The sequence below is a fragment of the Eretmochelys imbricata genome, chromosome 9 (genome assembly GCF_965152235.1).
Source record: "Eretmochelys imbricata isolate rEreImb1 chromosome 9, rEreImb1.hap1, whole genome shotgun sequence".
Lineage (NCBI taxonomy): Eukaryota > Metazoa > Chordata > Testudines > Cheloniidae > Eretmochelys > Eretmochelys imbricata.
The window spans coordinates 80,019,741-80,043,937 of record NC_135580.1 but is presented as its reverse complement, the minus strand read 5'-3'; the positions used below and the strand labels follow the sequence as shown (position 1 = coordinate 80,043,937).

Sequence of the window (24,197 nt, the reverse complement as noted above, 5' to 3'; positions counted from 1 at the left end):
CAAGTCTCAGACAAAATGAATGGAGCCAAGAGTTAGATGGAAAGAAGAAGTAAAGGGTGGTTTGTCAGAAGCAGTTATTACTGAAATCCTCCTCCACCCCAAATGCCACTACCTTGAATCCTGGGCCAGTTTTTATTCCCATCTTTATAGCCTTCTTTCTGAACCTTATACCCCAGCCTGTTTGTTCACTTGTCAGGTTTCAGTGCAGCCTGGGAGGAGCTGATTTAGCTTTGGTAGGGAAAAGTAGAGGGAGGGTGCTCACCCTCTGTGTTTGTGCTCTTTGGAATGCATGGGGTGGGGAACCAATATCTCTGGCGTCAACCCTGATTACCAAATAGACATATCTACCTGCAAATCAACACAACGGGCCAGATCCTGGGCTGGTGTAAATCTGCCTAGCTTCATTGACTTCAGTGGAGCTGGTCTGACTTACACCAGCTGAGACTCAGCCCCTGCATCATCCAACTTTTGGAACTCATTCTGCAAGGTGCTTATTTTGCATATGGTCTTTCATACAAACTGTCTTCCAACTCCTGTGAAGAGTTAAATGATATAGTACAGTAGAGTGGGAATTATAGAAAATGCAACGACACCAGACTCTTCAGTTTATTTATTCCTTAAATCAGAGCAAGCAACAAATTAAAAGGTATAGGCAAGAGAGAAGAGATCTCGATGTAATGGAGAGAGGGAAGGTGCTCCAAGTGGCAGGAACTGCAAAGGAGAAGACTCTCTCACCAACAGTGGTGAGATTGTGTAAGAGGCCAGTGATAGATGAGTGCAGGGAACAGAAAAAGGAGCAGTGACAGAGCACAGGACAGCTTCAGATTTGATGTAACTCCACTGAGATCAATGGAATTGTGCTCACTTATACCAGAGGTGTTATACCATGACGTGGGACTGGGGAAGTCTATGGAATGTTATAAAAAGGAGAAGGGCCATTTAGAAACACAGGTCCTGACTGTCATCTGCAGTTAAGTTTTGAGCTACCTTTGTGCCTCCTGCAGCATGGAGGCAGCTGGGGACCAGATTGGTCCTTGGTGTAAGCTACAGCAACCTCAGGGGCTGCTCTAAATTATGCTGTGCTGCTAAAAAGCTGCACTGAGCTCCAGTCATGCACTCCAATCCGCCCCAACCACTCCCCATGCCAGGGTCGCAAGGGGAGAGGGCACTGTAAAGCTTTTACATTGGTTCTGTATTGGATAGGAAACCTCTCTTTATTAAAGAGGATTCTGGAGAGTGGTTCCACTCCCTTTGTGGCCCTTTTACATTACCAGAGTGGCATCAAGGAGTTACAGATTTTGGCCTAGAATACCGAAGTGACCATGGAATTGATGGATGGTTTGAAGATGAGTTTGTGCTTCTCCATATGTGTGAGAAGGCAGCCAGTGGCATTTTGCACAGGCTAGAGTCACTTGCTATGAAACAAGGTCATGGGACACTGTCATAGGTGCAAGTCATTACAGCTCGCCATCAAAGGGCACAATGTGCTCTGCACCATAAGGGGGCAAGCACCAGGGCGAACTGCCTCTCAATGCTGGGTAGCACCTAGGAGTCAAAGGGCTGTTTTGTCCTTTTCTTTTTGTCCTAAGAGTTTCACACAGCCCCAGACTTCAGCAAATGAAATGCAGCTTTGTGCTTAGAGTGGTGCCAATATGGCAATGACTTATTTAATGGTCTGTTAAAGCTGTTGCTTTGGCTGCAGCTCGTGGGGTAGGAGGAGTTTGCTGTCTCGCTCTCTCTCACAACTTATGGGCTGTGTCCTCATTCTGCTGTTGGAGCTGCTTGTGAGCTCTGGCAGGGGCAATGCCAGAATCCATTGCAGGGAGCCATAACAATCCTGTGAAAAAATGAACAAATTCTCCTGGAACTAGCCAAGAGGAGAAAGCACCCAGCCTGTGTGCACTGAGACAGAAAACCAGAAGATCCCTTCTGACCTTTTACCTTTCTATTCAATGGTTAGCTAACACATATCTATTCTTTCTGTGGCATGGTACCTTTCAAAACCCTGAAGGCATTTTACGCTCTTACAAAGTACATAACTGTAGAGGCAGTCACCACCGAAGCACAACTGCCTCTGGGGTGGAATATGACAGCAAGAATACCATGTACCACAAAAAACAGTTTAGGACAGGAAGTGACGGAGAATACTGTTCCCAATTAAAATACCAGAGAAGTTTAGGTGGGTGGAATAGGATTCTATGTAAATTTTCACCAGTGACTGTCATGAGATATCCGCAGACTTTATTCTATATCTCTCTGATTCCATGATTTGCCTCCTAAGTGAGGTTTTAAGCTTAACGTACTGTGCCATCTGCCGTGATTTGATCAGTAGGATGCACAAACGGATCTACAGTTAATTTGCAACTAATAGAAAGTGCTGTAACAATGATTCAGAAACAGACTCCAACGAGAGACTGCTGAATTGGAATTAATTTACAAACTGTATACAATTAACTTAGGCTTGAATAAAGACTGGGAGTGGATGTGTCATTACACAAAGTAAAACTATTTCCCTATGTTTATTTCCCCCTCCCCCCCCCCCACTGTTCCTCACACGTTCTTGTCAACATGTTCTTGCTGGAAATGGCCCACCTTGATTGTCACTACAAAAGGTTTTTTCCCCGCAGCTCTCCTGCTGGTAATAGCTCACCTTACCTGATCACTCTCATTACAGTGTGTATGGGAACACACATTGTTTCATGTTCTCTGTGTATATAAATCTCCCTACTGTATTTTCCACTGCATGCATCCGATGAAGTTTAGCCCATGAAAGCTTATGCCCAAATAAATTTGTTAGTCTCTAAGGTGCCACAAGTACTCCTCATTTTTTTAGTGAGTCACTCAGATACTCTGGTAATGAGGGCCTAGAGCGAGAAAGTGGATCTGCTTCACCACTGCCTTGCCTCTTGTGTCAGGATTTGGATCAGGTCACAAAGGATGAAAAACGAATAAGGAATTTTATTCCTCACTTCCTGGGAGCTTGTGTCATCACTTACACCTGAGTAAAGTGCATGCCAAATGTATCCCACTTAGAATGGGAGCATTTTACTCCCATTTTGCACTCACTTTGCACAGGTTTGGATGTTGACACAAGGTGCAAGGAAGTGGAGAATAAGTCTCCTGATTCCCTTTTCATCCTTTGTGACCTGATCCAACTCCTGTGGAAGTCAAACATCCATTAACTTCAATGGGATTTGGATCATGCTCTTGTGCAGTGTGTTTTACTTGCTATATTTTACCCAGTTTGGGCAATGAAAACACAGCTATCACTGTCCTTTTCTAATTTGTTTCATTCTCTGGTTCTTGCTCATTAACCCGGTGCTGCAATGCTTGGGTTACAAAACAGCAGGGGCAATTTTTGCCTTTAAAAATAAACTATTTGCATTGACATAAATAATGGAAACAATTCTCTGTCTCTCTTTTTATTTTTTATTTTTATTTTTATAATTTAACATGTTCTTTATAAAACTTAAATGTGGCTCTAAACTAACCTGACATTGTCCCCTTTAATTAATTAATCCTCCCCAGTGAAATAGCTCAGTATTATCATGCTTGTTTTATAGATGAGGAAAGTGACGCATAGTGAGGTGATAAGAGATCACACAGCTAGTTTATGATAGGGCCCATAGAACTCAAAAGACCTGTCTCCTGGTTCTCATCACATATCCACTAGAGCAGTGGTGGGCAACCTGTGGTCCATCAGGGTAATCCACTGGCGGGCTGCCAGACCATTTGTTTACATTTGCATGGCCGCCTGTAGCTCCCAGTGACTGTGGTTCACCGTTCCAATGGGAGCTGCGGGAAGCGGATTACCCTGATGGGCTGCAGGTTGCCCACCACTGCACTAGAGGACTCTGCTTTAATGGCGTGATTTTTCAGAGATCTGGAGCACTTGCAATTTCCATTCAGTTCACAGGGAGTTGTGGGTGCTCAACATGAAGATTAAGCCACAAACTACTTTTGCTCTGCTCAAGAAGAGGCAAATTGACCAGTAGTAACTCTAAGAAAAAGGAGGTTATTGCAGCTCCAGGGAGTTGACTGCAGCTAAAGGGTTTGTTAAGAAATGAGGTTTGTTATTGCTGCTTCTTGAGAGCTTTCATTTTCCTGTCTGACACTTCCTATCTCATAACGCGCACCCTTTATTTCCTCTTGAGCCCGTTCTTCCCTCCCACCCCAACCACAACTTCAAGTAACTTGTGAGTCAGAGACTCCCCAGGGCATGTTTTATGCAGATACTTTCATGGGTCCTGAATCTGATAAAAAAGCCAAAGGGAACCTTTCCATTGACTAAAATGGCCTTTGGAACAGGCCCATAATTTGCAAGTTTAACTCACTGGTAAAAGCAGAAAGACAGGATCAATTAACTGTTTTTTCATCCCCTTTTAAATTTATTTATAGAGGAAAATTTAACTCTGAGGTAGTGTCCATTTTTGCAGCCATCTCAACATCACTGGTTTGTTAAGTAATCAACATGTACTAAGTAGTTTCTACACTTTAAAATCAATTATAAATAATTTTAGGAAAAACCAGGGGTCAGAGTCAAAGCTGGTATAGGCAGGAGACACTGCTACAGGCAAAGCTATTGTAAGTCCATAGCATTTCACTGTCTTGTACCAGATCTGAATATCGTAGGGTTGCCATATTTCAGGTTTCCAAAAAGAGGACACTGCAGGGGAAGAGCGGTACTTGTGGCAGGGGTATTCACTAGAGATAGGGGGCAGTGTTGCTTCGTGTCACGGTGGCGGGTGGCCAGGTGCCCGGTTTTTGACTGGAAAGTCCAGTCGAAAAGGGGACCCAACAGTGTCTGGCCAGATCTACTGATCGGACACCCAATGTCTGGTCACTGCAGGTAGGAGTGGCGGGGAGACGCCAGGTCATCACCCATGCCAGCCCCTACTCAGCTGGGGCTGCCTCCTACCTGTGTCAGGTGGCTGCAGCTCTCAACCCTGGCTCCACAGGCAAGTCTCTCCTGATCCGGACGGGGTGGTGGGAGAGGAAAAGCAGCAAGCGACAGGGGGAGAGGGGAGGGGAGAAAGAGAAGTGGATGGGGCAGGGCCTCAGGGGGAATAGGTGGGAACAGGGGTGGGGCCTCAGGGGGAAGAGGTGAGGCAGAGGAGGTTCTGGCACTCCTGCTGGAGTGTCTGGTTTTTAAATATTACTAAGTTGGCAACCCTAGCGTCAGGGTAGCTAACACAAGCTCAGGACACACTGACAGCCTTCAGTCAGTACCTCTCTGCCTGCCCCCCTCCCCAGAGCTGAAAGCCGAGGTCTGGGTAGGCAGGCAGATTCCAGCAGCTGTGGCTGCAAGGGAATGGACCAATCAGCTGCAGATTCATGGGAGGGACCAATCGGGAAGTGGACCAATTGGGGTTCTTTCTGAGCAGCAGTGTTCGCTCTGCAAAAATCCAGGACATTTTCTGTTGTTTGAAAAATCCACCAGGACAGAAGACGGAAGCTCAAAACAGGCAATATCCTGGAAAACCAGGATATGTAGTTACCCTAGGAATATGACGCTTCTGGCATGTGCAAGGTCAAATATTTGTGTTTGTTTATGAGGTCCAAGAGCAATTTATAGGGCAGAAATAATGAGATATATGGTCATCTCAATGTATTTGGTTGCTGGATTCTGGAAAGACCAGATCTTACTTTATTTTGGCCCCATCATGTGGCCAAAGTGTTAAAAAAAAAAAAAAAAAAAGTTCATAAAAAAACAAAGAAAAATGCTGAGAGAGTCATCTTTTTCCAAATTCCTCTAAAACCCAATTTTGCAGTCCTTGTAACCGCATATTTGTCAAGTCATTGTATCACTTCAGCACTAATGCCAAGTTAATAAGTGATTTTTTTTCCATGGAGTGCTAAAAAGAAATTAAAGGAATCTCAAGAAAAATGAATAGCGTCTCCCCAAGTCCTGGAAAAGGGAACATGGATTTAAGAAATAGATAACCCCTGTGTAAAGGCCTTGTCTACTTGTTTCTAAGCAGGCAACACTTTGTTTGCAATAAGAACAGGAACTGCAGGATTAGACTCTCAATATTGAAGCCAAAGCGGTACAAATGTGGGCAGATCAGGGAGATTTTTGGATGGTCAGCTGGAAGGCAGCTCATGCGAAATAATGATTTAGGGTATGTCTGTTTGGGGGCTCTACAGCATAAGTAAAAGCATAGCCCCTCAACTAACCTTTTCAGTGATTTCAGTTGCAAGTTTCTATCACTGACCTGTGATTAGAAAAGGAGTACTTGTGGCACTTTAGAGACTAACAAATTTATTTGAGCATAAGCTTTCGTGAGCTACAGCTTACTTCACCAGCATCCATCTGATGAAGTGAGCTGTAGCTCACGAAAGCTTATGCTCAAATAAATTTGTTAGTCTCTAAGGTGCCACAAGTACTCCTTTTCTTTTTGTGGATACAGACTAACATGGCTGCTACTCTGAAACCTGACCTGTGATTGTATTTAGAATAATGTTCTGGGGGGCTCCAGGAAGCACTGCTGAAGCTGATGTGTGCATTTATGGCCTTGTCTTCACTGCTAGAAAAGGCATAGTTTTTACCTCAGAGTAAATAATGTGGATGAGCTATCCTGAGTAAAAGCACGGTGAAGACAAGGCACTTTAGTTTTACCATCAGGTAAACTAAGCAAGGCCACCTAGGGCTGACCTCACCTAGTTTACTTCACAGTAAAACTTGTTAATCTCTAAGATGCCACAAGTACTCCTTTTCTTTTTAGTAAAAGTAAGGTGCTTTGGCTTCATTGTGCTTTTTGCCTCAGAATAGCTCCTTGGGGTAACTAACACAGGTAAAAATATACCCACCTTTTCCAGCAGTGAAGATAAGGCCTGTGTGTGTGTGTGTGTGTGTGTGTTACCCATGTTGGTGTTACATGAGTGAGGAAGGGGGCACATGCACTGAGAGCTTTATTTGTTTCCAAAGCTGAGTGAAGCAGAGTAGATTTTTTACAGGAATGTTGTGTACCTATGATGAGATCAGAGTTTCAGTATAAGTAACCCTGTACTGACCTCTCCTATCTTATCTTAAAGATCCAGGACACTCTCTCATAAATCTTAGACTCTGGTCAGATCCAACAGGCTTCTTTCCCTATGTTCACTGGGTCAAATTCAGTCTGGTATAATTCTATTGGCCCCAGTGAATTCACCTGAGGAGTGAATTTAGCCCAGCCTTCTTATTACAACCGGATTCTAGAGCTCTGCCTGAATGCCCTGCTTTTGCATGCTATGAATTAAATGTGGGGAGCACAGTCTGGATCCACAGTTATGCTGATGGAGGAAGTGGTGTTAATGACCGCTCTCTGCCTCACATGTCTTAGCACTTCTGATCTAGCTCTACTGTCCATCTGTGTTTGTAGCGAGTGGCTGCTGCTGCGGTATTTCAGCACTTCCATTTTATGCTATTAAACCATATTGATGTGAAAAACACTTTCAAAACCAGTTTAGCCCTGTGGCTTCTTTAGACAGGTTTATATTAATAGAATTGTAGAAACATAGGGTTGGAAGGGAACTCAAGAGGTCATCTACTGCATCCCCTTGCTCTGAGGCAGGACCATGTAAACCTAGACCATCCCTGACCGATGGTTGTCTAACCTGTTAAAATCCTCTAATGATGGGGTTCCACAACTTCCCTTGGAAGCCTATTCCAGTGCTCAATTATCCTTAGAATTTTTTTTCCTGATATGTAACCTAAATTTCCCTTGCTGCAAATAAACCCATTACTTCTTATCCTGCCTTCAGTGGACATGGAGAACAATTGTTCCCTCTTCTCCTTATCACAACCCTTAATATATTTGAAGACTGTTATCAAGTCCCCGTCAGTCTTCTTTTCTCAATACTAAGCATGCCCAGCTTTTTTAACCGTTCCTCATAGCTCATGCTTTCTGAACCTTTTATCATTTCTGTTGCTGTGTACCTAGCTAATATTGCACGGCCCCCTTCTCCCAACTCCCTCCATCTTCCAGACTGATTCTGTACGCTATCACACTCAGCCTATTTAAACTCGTCTGCCCATTAGACTCCCTGTATCTCAGCTAAACTTATAATTGCCCTTTAAAATCTTGAGAAATCCCTAATTTAAATACAAGCATTCCTGACATATTCCTGTCCACCCAGAGAGCAGTCCTACTGGCTGGACTATGCATCAGAGTTCTCAGGGGGAGGGGCGGGGGCGGCTGTCCTCCACACAGAGCCAGGGAAATGCTGTATCATCATTACTTAAGCCTCAGGACTCCCCCTGCATGGGTCAGAAGAGCTGACGGATCTGCATAGTCATAGACCCAGCAAACTTGTCCCTGCTCTGTGCTAACTCCATATGCTAGAATGCAGGGAGCTCCCAGAGAGCCCAACTCACTGGCACACCACAGGGGGTCACTAAATTTACTCCTGGGGAATTCTGCGCCAAAAATTTAAAAATTCTGAGTACAACATTTTAAAATTCTGCATATTTTATTTGTCAAAATAACACAATATAATCATGTCAGTTTCAGTTATTTTGGTAATTTATTTCAAAATACCTGTCAGCAAGTAGGTCTCTAACAATATAGACACACAAAAAATCCTGATTTTTTTTCTGACAAATAGATCCCTTACTAGGCACATTAATACAAAACTTTGAGTAACTAATTTAAACTACAATACAGAAATGTATTTCCCATACCCCTCAGAAGCAGTGCAAAGGCTTGGGGGAGCCAGGGATAATAGAGGAACTGAGGGAGATGGAAGGAGCCTGGGAGTGAATCTGGAGGATTGTTGAGGGTGAGTGGGAGAAGTATGGAACAGGGGTGGTTTTTTTTTGGGGGGGGGGGAAGGGATTGTTAGGGAGCCTCTCCCATGCAGACCCTGGCTGACCCCTAGCCTCTGCCATTCAGTCAGGCACATCTGCCCCTGTCCCCATGTGTCCTTGCACCCCTCATCCATGTGTGTCCCTGCACCACCTACCCCCATCCCCATGTGTCCCTTCACCCCCATGTGGCCCTGCAGTCCCCTGCCATTCAGCCACTGGCTCAATACTGTCACCCCTTTAGCTCCTGAGCCCATGCCCCAGTCTGCTTTCTCCACTAGCCCTTCTGAACCCCAGTCTGTGTCTCTCCCCCCAGTAGCCCCATATGTCCCTGTCCATCCGGTGCCTCCTCACCTGGCCCTGCTGCGAGGAATACAGCCTCTCTGGCTGGCTGCCCTTTCTTCTCTTGCCACAGCAGCCCTTGGTGGGCGAAAGGTGTAACTGCAGTGCCTCTCTAGTAGAATCTATATTCTGCAGAGAAAAAAACATCTGTGGGGGGGACATGAATTCTGTGCATGTGCAGTGGTGCAGAATTCCCCTAGGAGTATAAATTGTATTTCCACTTTCTGCAGCAGAATCCTACTGGCTCTGCTGGATCTAGGCCAGTGTTTCTCAAATGTGACCACCATGGCCACATGAGGCCAATAGGGGCTTTTCTTGTGGCCACAGCCTCCTGATGGGGGGGACGGCAAAATAGTGCACCTTCCCCCTCCCTGTTGCTCCTGGATGCACTGCCATGGAGTTGGTTGCTGGGGCTACCAGTAGGGATTGGACCCTGCCCCCATCTGGAGTCACTTGGGGCACAATGCTGTAGGAGCAGACAGCCAGTGAGTTCCCTGCCTTCTCAGGGGCAGTGGGGCTCAGGCTTTGGGCTTTAGTCCAGGGGTGGTGGGGCAGCAGGCTCTGGATGTGGGCCTTCGGGCTCCAGCCTTGGGCTCTGGCTGCCTGATGGCAGACCCCAGGCTCCGGCCGTACGGCTTCAGTCTCCATCCCTGGGCTCCAGCTGCCGGGCTTCGGGTTCTGGCAGCAGGGCTTCAGGCTCCAGCTCCTCACTGCCTCCCCCGACCCCCCATCCAGGGCTTAATTTGTCCCCAGGCTTGCCAGGGCTAAGTAAGTCTGCTGTGAAAAGTGATAACTTGTATGTTTGTTAATATCACTTTTCACAACAGACTTACTAGCTATCAATAACTAAATTACAATGATTTGGACTTGCATATGTGCATATTTATTTGGTTTTCCTAAAGCTAATTAAGTATTTTAGGAGAAAGTGTGAGAGCGGCCACCAGCAAGAGTTGGTGGCTGCATTCTGAGGCCACGAAAAAATTTGTCCTGAGAACCCCTGATCTAGGCCCTTCCCAGCAATAGAGGAGGAGGCAGCATTTAGCCCTATAAAATAAAATATTGGTCAGATTTTATGCTTGCCTGCCCTAAGAGTGTCTCTTTAAGTAAATAAGGTTGGGAAAGAAACAGAGTGACACAGAAGCATTAGAGAGTTTGGATTCTCCCTTTCATGTACATGAGTTATTTCTTTGATTTCTGTTTGTTTAAAACAAGGTATCACTAGAATGGACAGCAGTTGTGATTTTTGGCGTGCTTCAGGTGACTGGTCATGGGCTACGGAGCATTTAACATCTACTTTATTGGTTACAATCTGCTCCAGGTTGGTTGTGAATTTGTTAACCGTTTGATGCCCTGTGTTAAGTAAATTTGGGTGTGTATGTTTCTTGTTTCAGTTCCTACTGGACATGTGCCCAGATCACAAAAACCACCAGCATAATTGACACCACGGGGATTGCTTATTAGGCATATAAAAAAAGACCAAGGGTCAAAACTGAATTCCCCTCCCTGGGGGGCTTCTGGTGAGGTGTGAGGCCCATTGATAGACCAGAACTGGGAAAGATTGCACTGTGCTGTGAATAAGTAGGAGATGTCAGTCTCCAAACCTGTCAACTTCTATATATTGTTCTATTTCATATAGATTCTTATACCACACTAGTCACTGCAGTATCTGGCACCTGGCACCCAAACTGCCACAAAATGGCCACTGTTTGGCCTCACTAATTATGTTATATTTTATTTAGGCTGCAAATTCTTAAAGTCCCACCCCAGATTATATACAAGGCTCTTTTTTTTGTTTTGTTCTTACTAACAAGTAATGCAGGGTGTGGCAAGTGGACATTATCAATCCTCTTGCTCCCATATAGTACCAAGGAACAGAGAGAGAGCTGCATTCTACAAGTGGATCCATTTCAAAGGAAGCCTGAACAGGAGCAGGTTCCAATAATCTAGCCTGATGCTGAAGGCATGAAGAGCTGCAGCAAGGTCTGCATTAGAGTGGAAAGGGCATTTGTGAATAACTCTGGGATACTTTGGAATGAAAGATGCTGTAGAAATGTAAAATGTGATTGTTAATGAAAATTATCTACCCTGCATGTTCAGACCTTATGGTCTGAGTGGAGGGAGGAGGCAGACCTACTGTACATAAGATGAAAATAATAGTTTGTAACAGCTCAGTTAATCATCAATGAAGAGCATGGCTACATGGTAGCTGCACAGATTCTCACCTTGGGTCAGTTACTGCCAGTGGTTCCAACTTGTTCCCTAAGTTTCCTCCCTAGCAGCAATGGCTATGTTTTCTGATAGGGTCACTACACATTTGCTTTGTTGCCCTGTGGCATGTTTGATGGAATCATTAGCTTTTTCCCCTGTCCTCTTTGGTGGGGGCTCTGCAACTTGCCCATCTTGTGCACATGAGGAGTTAACTTACTGTTCTCTTCTAGGAAGCGGAATGCTCGAGAGCCACTTTAGTGCTTGTATTAAACTATTTATATTTAATCCACAATTTAAAATTAAATCTTTACCTACTTTCTTCCACTTAAAAGACAATACTGCTAAGCTGCTTAAACTAGGAACAATAAATCATCACTACATAGGGCAGGTGAATACCTGCATCATTAAGGAGGATGCTTAATGCCATCCGAATGTAATCTAATTTTTAAATACTTTAATATTATTTGATTCCTGAGCAAACTGAGAATAACAGCATTCTGAAGGCCTTAGGCAATGTTATTCAATGTGTACTGCCTCCTCTAGGGATTGTGCTTTATTTGGGCTCTAACAAGCAGACAGTTCGCCCTTTAAAACTCAGCCCATAGGCCTAGAGCCCAGATATCTCTTCTGTACTTTGCATGTGGCTTTCATGGAATCCATAGCCGTGCCTGAGCTTGAGTCCCACAAGGCTGTGCAGGAGTGCTCAGCAAACAAACCAGACCTTCTGGAATCTATTTTCTTCACTCTCAGCAGCTGGAAAGGTGGAAGTAAGTGAGCCCCAGCCCTGGGAACCCGAACAGAGGCAGGCTCATGTACCTCCCCTGTTTTATAGCTCTACAGGGAAGAGGGCAAGCAGCAGGAGGGAAATGACTGCAGGGGGTAGGTGAAGAATGTAGGCTTGTGCCGCCATCACAGCAAGCCCCTAACTTTCAGACACTTTCACTAGCACAGCCATCATCTAACTGGCTATCATCTCTGCACTGGTGTCAGAACCTGCACCCCTGCTTCAGTGTCCCTTATAGCCCACTGCAAGGTGCATAATCACCAGGGTGTAGGAATGATCCAGCTCCACCTCATCCCACCCGCAGCAATGTAGATTCAGGCTCAGTGGGCCAGTTGCCAGCCACCTCTGCAGGATCCCCCAGCAAAATGGCTGTTCTCTTTTCGGGGCCCTGCCCCTGTGCTGGGGGTGACTGCAGAGGTGGCTGGTGCAATGGGGCTGTAGGACAGCTATGAATCTGCTCCATTGAGTTTGAATCTCCATCATCAGGTACAGAGGGTGGATGGAGCAGGTTTGCACTGAGAGGAAGAGGGAGGGTGTGTGTGTTTGGGATGAGAAGGAAATGTCTAACATGCTGTGAACCTAAAATCACCTTGAACATTCTACTTGTATGTTGTCTTGTCTGTTTAGAATGTAAGATTGCTGGGGCAGAGATGGAATCTTCCTGTGTGTTTATATAGGGTTTCTCTACACTCCATTGCAAACACGTGTCTATATGTAAGGGGACTGTTGTCTTCTTACTAAAACTCAGTGGGGATGTTTTGGTTGGTTAGCTCCAGTACCAAAAGAAAGGGGAAGGGTCAATGGGGAATCAGGACCCTGAGACTGACAGTCCCCAGGAACAAGGAGGAGAGGCCAATGCTCCAGGTCAGCCTGATTGACAGGGTGGGCAGGCTATTCAGGGGGTCAGGAGGCCAGGGAAGGTCCTGTCCTCCCTGTGAGCTGGAATTGCCTAGGTCGGGCAGAGTGAGGCCGAACTAAGGACAGAGCAGGGGCCCAAGCTGAGCTGGGGAGCAGGGTCTTGCCAGCCAGAGGGGCCAGAAAAGCAGCCCAGGAAGCAGGTCAGTGCTGGGAGCACAGTCACAGAAGCAGCCCAGAGAACAGACCTGTGCTGGGAAGAGAGCTGCAGAAACCAGAGCCAGAGGAAGCAGAAAAGCAGCCCAGAGAGCTTGAGGCAGAGTAGATCTGGAGCTGGAGCAATCTGGAGCTAGGTGTGGTGAGCAGCTGGGGAGAGTGATGGGGGACCCTGGGCAGCAGGCCCAGCGCAGGAAGACACCCCTGGCCAAGAGGCCTTGCATGTCAGATTTGGAGGGGGATTGTAACCCCGATAGGGCAGGGGCAACACTGGGAAGAAGGATCCTGCCATCCTGGAGAGTGGAAGGGGAGCCCTTGAGATCAGGCAGGCCTCTGGGTAAAGGAAGTGGGAATGAGGTCTCAGATCCTTTCGCTAGTCCATTTCACCAGGGTAGTGTATAAGCCAGGAAAGTTCCCCACAATAGCGGGACCATTCCCCCGCTTACATATAGTACCCAGGCTTGTGGTCTTGTTGTTTCTAAATCTGCTTTAGGGCCCACACTTCGTTGTAAGCCTGGGTTTACAAATTGCTGGACCTGGATCCCACAGCCATGCTAATGCCTCCATACTACAATTGGCAGACCTTCTGACTCAAGTCTGCTACTTGAGCTGCACCCACACTGTAAAATGACAGGGTTTGGACCCAAGAAACAGCAAGACTTGGGCTCTGACCCACTCTCCTACTAGAGTCCTGGGACCTGGGTTCTGAGTACTTGCTGACCTAAGTCAGACTGATTTGTGTGTGGAGGGAAGTGGGGCTTGGGCTCAGACCTGGGTCAGAGCCCCAGGTTAGGATGCACTATACACATATCCACAGTGCCTGGCACACTGTGGCCTGTAGGTGTAATAAAGAATTATACATTTGTGTGTATAGTAAAATATTCCTTGAATGGTGTTTCTTTAAAATTTGGAACTATATATGTTTGATTGTCCTGCTGTTGACATGGGTGTGTGACAGAACTGGCATTCAGTGTTCCTAATCTCAGCAACGTGAGCACAAAGCTAGTTCCCTACAAACCAAACTGTGACTGACACCTGAAAGTTCACAAAGAGATGCCCTGGACTTGAACTTTAACAGAAGTCACCGGGCCAATGGGAGATTAGTGGCTAAATCTCCCATGTACATTGCTTCAAAACTTGCGGGGGGGGGGGGGGGGGACTTGAGAAACAGAAGGATGCAGTCAAGGGGTTGGATTTTTCTCTAACTTACACTGTTGTAAAAGTACAGTGAGCTCATTGAGTTATACTAGTGTGAGAGAACTAATCTACACACTTAAAAATACAGCTTAGTATTTTGATGTGCAAGTCATGACAGAGCCACATATTTGAATTTTTGTTCAGTCTGGCTCCAAACCTGGCACAAAGGAGCAATAGACAGCCCAATATCATTAGCCAAATCAAAGCAATGGGCAAGGACTTCCATACACATAGCATCTTGAGTCACTTATTTCAGTTTTCAGAGTAGCAGTCATGTTAGTCTGTATCCCGAAAAAGAAAAGGAGTACTTGTGGCACCTTAGAGACTAACAAATTTATTTGAGCTTAAGCCTCTGTAGCTTACGAAAGCTTATGCTCAGATAAATTTGTTAATCTCCAAGGTGCCACAAATACTCCTTTTCTTTTTACTTATTTCAGTAAGTTCCTACAGATATAGTCGGAACCAACCAATGGGGAGTCTTGTTCTCAGTCTGGCCTATGAGGTATATAAACAAATTCCAAGTCAACAAAGGTGGCAGAAGGAAACTGGCATACTGTGTTGTACAGGTAATTTCAATGGGCCCTTAGAGAATCTATGGCCTTGTCTAAAGAAAAATTGTAGTTAAACGAATGCAATCTTCTTAGCCAAGACCTTGGGAATTTTGCTTGAGTGAGGCTGCAGGTTTCAGGCTTAATAAATACAACAGGCTCTCAAGAAGGCTATGGGCCTGATTCTCCTATTATGCCAGTTCTGTGCTGGTGTAACTCCATTGACCTCAGTGGTGTTACTCCTGCTTTACACTGGTGTAAGGCAGGGGAGAATCAAATATCTTATAGTTTATATATTTCTTTTATAGAATGAGAATTATGCTGGTTTTTTCCCTTTTTCACAGAATACTACATGGTGAAGAAACAAGGCATTGCAAAACACATTAACACATTTTACAGGCTGTCAAATGGAAATTTATTTATATTATACTACATATAATTTTACAGCATATTATTGCTCAGGGGAAAAAATAAATTTTCCTTTCAGCAGTTGTAAAGATTTAATTATTAGTGTATGAAAAGCACCTTGAGATCCTTAGATAGAGGCACTAGAAAAATGCAAAGGCACTAGACAAATGTATTATTAATGTGGTGTCAATTCCCAATATGCCCTAGTTTTCTGGTACTCCCAGAAGAATCCTAGAATCAAATTAAACAAAAGGGATTAGTCAGCAATAGGCTATGCTAAGCCCTGGTCTACACTAGGAGTTGAGGTCGAATTTAGCAGCGTTAAATTGATTTAAGCCTGCACCTGTCCGCGCAACGAAGCCCTTTTTTTCGACTTAAAGGGCTCTTAAAATCAATTTCTTTACTCCACCCCCGACACGGGGATTAGTGCTGAAATCGGCCTTGCCAGGTCGAATTTGGGGTACTGTGGACGCAATTAGATGGTATTGGCCTCCGGGAGCTATCCCAGAGTGCTCCATTGTGACTGCTCTGGACAGCACTCTCAACTCAGATGCACTGGCCAGGTAGACAGGAAAAGGCCCACGAACTTTTGAATCTCATTTCCTGTTTGGCCAGCGTGGCAAGCTGCAGGTGAGTGCAGAGCTCATCAGCAGAGGTGACCATGGAGTCCCAGAATCGCAAAAGAGCTCCAGCATGGACCGAATGGGGAGGTACGGGATCTGATCACTGTATGGGGAGAGGAATCCATGCTATCAGAACTCCGTTCCAGTTTTCAAAATGCCAAAAAGTTTGTCAAAATCTCCCAGGGCATGAAGGACAGAGGCAATAACAGGGACCCGAAGCAGTGCCGCATGAAACTTAAGGAGCTGAGGCAAGCCTACCAGAAAACCAGAGAGGCAAACGGCCGCTCTGGGTCAGAGCCCAAAACATGCCACTTCTATGATGAGTTGCATGCCAATTTAGGGAGTTCAGTCACCACTACACCAACCGTGTTGTTTGACTCCTTCAATGGAGATGGAGGCAACACGGAAGCAGGTTTTGGGGACGAGGAAGATGATAGCTCACAGCAAGCAAGCGGAGAAACCGGTTTTCCCGACAGCCAGGAATTGTTTCTCACCCTGGACCTGGGGCCAGTGCCCCCCAAACTCACCCAAGGCTCACAGGGTTGGCTTACAGGGAATTAAATCAACAAAGGGGGTGGCTTTAAATCAAGGAGAAACAAAAACAACTGTCACAAAGAATGGGCCCCTCAGGGATTGAGCTCAAAACCCTGGGTTTAGCAGGCCAATGCTCAACCAAGTGAGCTATCCCTCCCCCACTATTTTAGGCAGAACTGAATCTCCATTAAACTTTTCAAGGTGCCCCTGACAGACCTCACTGAAATGATTGTCAGCCATTAATTTCACGGAGGGAGGGAGTGGGGAGCAAATGAATACAAAACAAATCTGGTGTATTTCATGTTTTGATCCACTCCATCTATCTTCTACATCTTTGGCTGGCAGCAGATGGTGCAGTAGGACTGCTAGCCATCCTCATCTCCTGGCTGCTCGGCAGAAGATGGTGCAATAGGACTGCTGGCAGGACTAAAGAGAATGACCTGGTCGAATCACTCCTATTTTAGTCCCTGTGCCCATTTCTGCCCAGGCGCTCCTGACCAACCTTACCGAGGCAGCCAGCAGCACCTCGGACATGATGACGATGGTTACCATCTGCTGCCACAAGGCAATGGGCTGCTGCTGTGTAGCAATGCAGTACCGCGTCTGCCAGCACCCAGGAGACATAGGGTGACAGTGAGCTGAGCGGGCTCCATGCTTGCTGTGGTATGGCATCTGCACAGGTAACTCAGGAAAAAAGGCACAGAACGATTGTCTGCCATTACTTTCACAGAGGGAGGGACGGAGGGCCTGATGACGTGTACCCAGAACCACCCGCAACAATGTTTTTGCCCCATTGGGCACTGGGATCTCAACGCAGAATTCCAATGGGCGGCGGAGACTGCGGGAACTGTGGGATAGTTACCCACAGTGCAACGCTCCCAAAGTCGACACTAGCCTCGGTACTGTGGAAGCACTCCGCCGAGTTAATGCACTTAATGCACTTAGAGCATTTTGTGTGGGGACACACACAATTGACTATATAAAAACGATTTCTAAAAAAAAGTCTATAAATTCGACCTAATTTCGTAGTGTAGACATACCCTTCGTTGCCTATTAGTTTTTGGCTAGTCCACTTCTCATTTTGTAGCTGGATATGGATTTACACCACCTTGATTTATTCTAGCACCAAAAAACAACAGGTATGTGGCAGGAATCAATTAAGGGAGAAGAACCACTGAACCTAGGAATCGATTTATTGGGGCTACAAATGAAGAAAACAGCTGTCTCGTCCTTAGTGTGGGGCTTGTAAACCCTATCACAGGGACCTTTGAGAATCCGAACCCTAGATCCCATTGCTTCTAGGACTAATATTTAAGTGCCTGAAAATGGGATATAGCTTTCTCAGACACGCAGCAGGCTATGAAAGAATTTTGTAAATCAAAGTCTGACTCTATAATACCTTCTGTAGATGAACAGTCTGTTGACTTTGACTGTTGCCGGATGGGCCCCTACATCTGATGCTTTTAAGACTTAGGGTATGTCTTCACTAGGCTGCGTACTTGCGGCACCAGTGCTGGGAGAGGTCTCCCAGCGTTGTAAAAAACCCACCTCCATGAGGGGAGTAGCTCCCAGCGCTGGGATTGCAGCTCCCAGCACTGGTGCACCATCTACACTGCCACTTTACAACGCTGAAACTTGCAGCGCTCAGGGGGTGTGTTTTCACACCCCTGATTGAGAAAGTTGCAGTGCTGTAAAGTGGCAATGTAGACAAGTACACTACACAGTTTTACACTGAAATGCTCCTCCCACCGATGTAATTTCCCAGCTATGCCAACATAATAAAACCACCTAAAAAAATGTTGAGGATTGCCTTAATCCTGCAAATTACATGTGCTTAAATGTTCTCTACCCTACACTACTTTCACATCCTCTCCATGTGCCTATACACTCCCCCCAATTTTGATTCCATTATCCTCTGATGTTGTATTCTCATTTTTTAAATTATTAAAATGTACTTTGAAAAATGTTATTCTATAAAACATCAGTAAGGCATTTTTAAACAGAAAAGAACGTTTTTAAAAGAATTGTAGGTACAGGGGAAACTTCAGTAAACTTTAGTGGCTTAAATGTCAATGACCAAAATGAGAGCTTTGGCCTGCTCCAGCCTTCCTGGATTTCATGCAATTGTGCTGATCATTTGTGAACTAGCCTGCAGGATGTTTAAAAACTCACAAATTTTGTTCAGGTAGAATATTGTATCAGGACATGATACAATTTGTCAGTAGGATTTACACTTAAAAGGGAGCTTGATCAATGGGGAAAACTCATGCTTCATGACTTCATATTAGCATTTGTAATCAGACATGATAACATCTGCAATGTGATGTTTTATCGGCCTCAAAAGTTATTTCAGGCTCCCTCAAGATCACACTAAGTAGACTTCTTGGACATGGGATTACCCTGCAGCGACACAGAGGCCCATTGGTGTAAGTAAGTCTTGTCAGGCCTGACATACTCACTACACCTAACACACTGTTGTCACAATCTGTATCCAAAAGGTGTTATGTAAAATACCATATACAAACTGGTAACAGGCTGGTCCTGAAAATCATTACATGGTGTATGTAAGGGAGTGCATACGAAGAGTTATAGATATATGCTACAAATGTGTTCTTAAAATGTATTTGATAAATAGTATCCTAACCATGCCTATTCCAGACAAAGGAATGTGGCTCCATATGCTTGAAAATGTCTCTGGTGTAAATTAGGCAAGATGTGACCAAAGACAAAGAAGAGAACATTTAATTGCAAGGTAAAAAAAAAAAAAAAAAAAAGCCATCAAGAGAGCAAGTGGGGAAAGATAAATACCTAATCTCAATGGAGGATGGAGCCTGCCCCCCCGAGTAATCTTCATGCTTCTTGAAGCAGGGTCAATTAACTTTGGGAAGCCAGTGTGGCATCTGCACAAGGAAACAGAAACTTGGGGCTAGGCTACACTGGCAACGCTAAAGAGCTGCCCGGGGCAGCGCTTTAACATGCCTTGTATGGTCCTGGCGCAGCGCTCTAAAAAACCCACCTCCCCAAGGGGCATAGCTCCCAGCGCTGGGAGTGCGGCTCTCAGTGCTGGTGCACTGTCGACAGGGCGCTTTACAGCGCTGCAGTTTGCTGCGCTCAGGGGGGTGTTTTTTCACACACCTGACCGGGAAAGTTGCAGCGATGTAAATTGCCAGTGTAGACAAGCCCTTGGTCTGCACTTACTTCTCAAAGAATCCATTTCAAAGGCTGACTTGGCTATAAAGACAGGAAGTCTGACTCTCCAGTGATAAGCAATTAAATCAGCTGATTGTATACAATATTACTGTATTACCAAAGTGTATCAAGTAAGGTCTTCTATGGAAGCCTCTGACCCACTGGTGATTGTCTCTGTGAAATGTATGTGTTAACACTAGCCGAGGAATTATGGATACTTACTGACATTATGCTTTTAAAGTCTGTGATCAAACACAGAAAGAAACAGGTTTTCTCCCAGACAGGAGAGAAGGCAGCTAGCTACCTGTCTCCAATATAAAGTAAGCAGTGTGGAATCAAAACAATGGAAGCCCCATTTACATACAAATCAGCAGGGGATGGGAAGTCTATAGGATGGGAAGAACAGCAGGAAGCCTCCCTGGCTCTTGAACAGAGATAGTACTTTCGGGTGACAAAAGGGGGGCAAAAGACATTTGAGTTATCTATCACTTGGGGGACTAATGGAGCCAGAGCTCTTGAAATCACAGAATTTTGGATCCTTCAGCTAAGAGGGCTACAGTCTCTGGGAACTGAGTTTAGTGAGAAACCTGCTTAGGCAAAGATTGTACCTTGCTGAAATAAAGTTTTAGTCCTAGTAGTATATTTTTAGTTTTTGTTTGCTTGCAACCTTTTCTATCTTTATTCCTTATATTTGATATCTGTTGATTCTATGTTTTATTGTTAAATAAACTTAGATATCTGGTTAAGTTTTATTCAGTACTCAAAGTACATTCACCTGCAAAAAAACCCAGCACACCTGTCCAATTTTTTTTTTGAATATTAATATTTGGTAATGTTTATGCCTGGTCTGTTAAATATGTTTATATAGAGACTTCACTCAATTTAATAAAATCATTAGAAGCAACATATTATAGGTTGTAATGATGCTCACTCTTTAATGCCTTGTTAAATAGAAAGATCTGATGACTATATTCCTACATAATGTCTCTTTAAACAAAAGCTAACTGTTGTAATGTTTGTTTGGTTTCTCACATTTAAATGGCAAGAATTTGTAAACTTGTTAAAGCCTCCTAAATAAATAAATATTTTTTTAAAAAAGGTTAAATTAGAATTGATTCAGTTCTCTAGTGTAGGCAAGGCAAGACTGGGAAAAGTAGGGAAGGAGAGATGGAGGAACGTGTATGGAAAACAGAGATGTGGGGCTTTAATGAGGGAAAGGAGAGATTCAGGAGACTTGTGGGGGGAATGGGACATCAAAGGGTTTTAGTGAGGGTATGCTGAGGAGATTTATGGGGAGGAGGAACACAGGCTGAAGGCCTTCTGTCATGGGAGGGGATGTTGGAAGGATGTGTGTGGGGATGGATGCAATAAGGGGATATGGTGTTAGGATAGAAACACTTGAAGGGATTGGGATGAAGTGGGTAAACATTTAGGGAGAGCTGGGGGATGGGGATCTACAAGGAGAGGATGCAGATTCAAAGAAGGGGTCACTCAGGAGATGTGATGAAATATGAGACTGGGGAACACTGGAGTGTGTGTGGGAGATGTGGGGGCAGGGGGACACAGTGAAGAGATGTAGGAGTGGGGAACACATGGGGTCACAGGAAGGACTGGGACAGATGGACACACAGGGGTGTGTCCCACACAGGGAGGACTGGGGTGGAGGGACATGCAAGGATGTGGGGGCAGTCAAGGAGGGATTGGGGCTGAGGGACATGCTGGGGTGTGGGGGGCAGATGGGAATTGGCGCAGGGGGACACATGGAGGAGTGGGGCACAGAGAAGAGATTGGGGGCAGGGGGACACGCAGGGTTTTGTGGCAGATGGGGGATTGGGGCAGGGGGACACACATGGGTGTGGGGGTAACAGGGAGGATGGGCAGAGGGACATGCACGGATGTGGGGGCAGATGGGGACTGGAGCTGGGGGACACGCAGGGGTGTGGGGGCAGGAGTGGGATTGGGGCAGACAGGGTCACAGGGAGACATGCAGGGGTGTGGGCGCAGAAGGGGGATTGGGGCCAGGGGGACACACGAGGGTTTTGGGGCAGAAGGGGGATGGGGCAGGGGGACAGGGTGTGGGAGCATACGGGGATTGGGGCAGGGGGACATAGGGGTGTGGGGGCAGAAGGTGGATTGGGGGCAGGGGAACACGCTAGGGTTTTGGGGGAATACGGGGCTTGGGGCAGGGGGACACGCAAGGGTGTGGGGGCAGAAGGGGGATTGGGGCGGGGGCACGCAGGCGTGTGGGGGCAGAAGGGGGATGGGGCAGGGGACATTGGGCGGGGTTGGGGGGCGAGGAGACGGGGATCAGGCAGCGGTTCATGGAGGGATTTGGGGTGCAGGCGGCAGCCGAGGGGATCGGGGAGGGCCAGGGAGACACACACGGCTTGTGGGGGGCTGGGGGCCGCGGGCTGCCTGTCCGGGCCGGCCGCGGGGCGCAGGCAGCGCCAGCCGGGGGAGGCAGCCAGGGGCGGGGGCTCGGCAGCTCCAGCCCAGAATAAAGGCGGGCGGCGGGGCCGCAGCTCCGGGGTGGGGTTTGCGTCGCCGCGGGAGAGGCAGACGAGTCCCGTTAGCAGGAAGCGCGGAGCCCGCAGCAGTAGCCGGAGCGGAGGAGCCGAGAGCGCCGTGCCCAGCCCAGCCCAGCCCAGCCCAGCCCAACCCGCCGGGAAGATGCCTAAGACGGTGGGTGCCCCCGGGCGCTGGGCTCGCCGGGCTGGGGAGGGGGCTCGCAGCTGCTGGGGGGCGGCGAACGGAAGCAGCCGTCTCCGCTCTGCCCCTGCGGGCCGCTCCCTGTGCAGCCCTTCCCCGCCGCGCCAGCGGGGCTCCGGCGGGCGCCCGGGGTCAGGGCGGGGGGCGCTGCGTGGGCGGGGCTGGGGGCTCGGGAGTGGGAGCGGAGACAGGGGTCCCCTCTCGGGGGGGGGGGTGCAGGGCAGGCCCCACCCCTTTCCTCCCCCCTGGCCGAGCCCTGCCCCCCCCCCTCCCCGGGCTGGGTTACACTCGGCATTTCCCTTCTCGCTGCGGGGATTTCACCACCGCTGGCCAGTATCTGATGTGCGGAGCCGGGGGCGGGTGTCCTCTTTTTAAAAAAAAAAAAGGCCACACGCCCTCTTCAGTTGAACTTCTGGGCGGGCGGGCGGGCGGGGGGGGGGTCTCTGGGCCCGATGCAAGGTTTGCAACCGGGGCGCGGGGGGGGGGGGGAAACAGGTGTGGCCGAAATCGTGTAGCCGTGGCTCCTGCTGCCCTGGCCCGGGATTGATTACGGGCCGAACTCGCCGGCCAGCCGCTTGGCCGAACAGGCGGCCGGGCCGAGCTTCCGAGTCTCCCGTGAATGATCCCAGTCCTGGGCGGCAGGGGCTCCTCCGAGGCGCGGACACGAGCTGAAACGTGGGTAGGGCTGTGGGAAGCCATGGTGGAGCTTGTGCGGTTCCTGCCGGGGGGGGGGGGGGGTTCGTTTGCTCACTCACCCCTGCCCGCCAAACTCGGTGAGAACAAGAGTGGATAAAAGTGTTAATTGGAGGTGGAGTAAATACCCCTCTCCCCGCTCCGGGTTCTTGTCATGCTAGTCAGACTTCCCAGAACAGCGGGGGGAGGGGGGAGAGTTTCTGCCATGTAAATGAAGGAGGAGTGAATCTTCAGAAGAGCTGGGCTCTGTTGGCCCAGCTTCCATTGGATGAGCTGCTGCTAACTGTGAGATGACTGTCAATGGGTGGTGGGGGTGTGAGTGGTGGAAATCAGCCCTGAGACTTGCTTCTGGCTGCCCTTGGTGGAGGTGGCTGACTGACTAATTGCGCAGTTGTGCAATTCTCCTCCTGAAACTAAGTATTCATTCTTTTTACACTGTCTTTTCTTTTTTGAATCAGACTTTTCTTTCTATCTGCGTCCACCATTGACAGGGCCTTATTCAGCCTACACAAGTTTACAAGCCTTTCCATACTGCAGGGGTCGTCTTATAAGTGTATATTTCCTGAGTACAAATTTACTGACCCCTTTAAAATCAAAGTATGGAGAGTTAAAAATGCATTTAGGATGTACTCTCATAACTCCCAGTATGGTTACATTTCAGCTACAAAGAACATGGGGTTGGTGTCTTTATAACTCCTAATTAAAGTCTCTGTTTGACTGAGTTGCTAGGGAGCCTTGTCCCAACTTGATTCAAAAGTATTTCTTGGCTAGGGAGAACCAAGTGCTTGAGAAAGTTTTGTCAAGTCCATACTTGACTCTTACTTTTTGTAGTAGGAGTTTAATGATTAATAAGAAGGATGAGTTTTTTCCATTTTTAATTTCTCTTGCTTGATCTCAGAACTGGTATTTTCCATTATTGGAAAATGGAAGGGCCAAACTCTGAAGATTTTCCTATAGTTAAAACTTTGTCCAGTTAATCTACAAACTACATTTAAAAAAACCAACAGCCCTTTTTTAAGCATAGGAAACATGCCAAGTACCTGTATCTAATGAAACTACCCTGAACTTTTGAAGATAATGTGATTTGGGTTGAAGTACTTTTATCA

The 24,197-nt window shown here is 46.8% G+C and overlaps 1 protein-coding gene and 1 long non-coding RNA gene across 2 annotated transcripts in view; one reads left to right on the top strand and one right to left on the bottom strand.

Moving 5' to 3' along the window:
- Positions 1 to 1,255: 1,255 nt before the first annotated feature.
- Positions 1,256 to 23,282, bottom strand: LOC144269946 (uncharacterized). The gene is made up of 3 exons (XR_013347080.1): positions 23,154 to 23,282; positions 9,140 to 9,256; positions 1,256 to 1,837 (listed from the first exon to the last, which is right to left on the bottom strand). It is a non-coding gene; the product is annotated as an uncharacterized LOC144269946 (long non-coding RNA).
- The window catches only part of MSN (moesin), a 74,717-nt gene continuing 72,777 nt past the window's right edge, over positions 22,258 to 24,197 (top strand). The window contains exon 1 of the mRNA XM_077826045.1: positions 22,258 to 22,371. Within this exon, the coding sequence (XP_077682171.1) occupies positions 22,360 to 22,371 (12 nt within the window). The 5' untranslated portion in view covers positions 22,258 to 22,359. The remainder of the gene's footprint in view (positions 22,372 to 24,197) is intronic.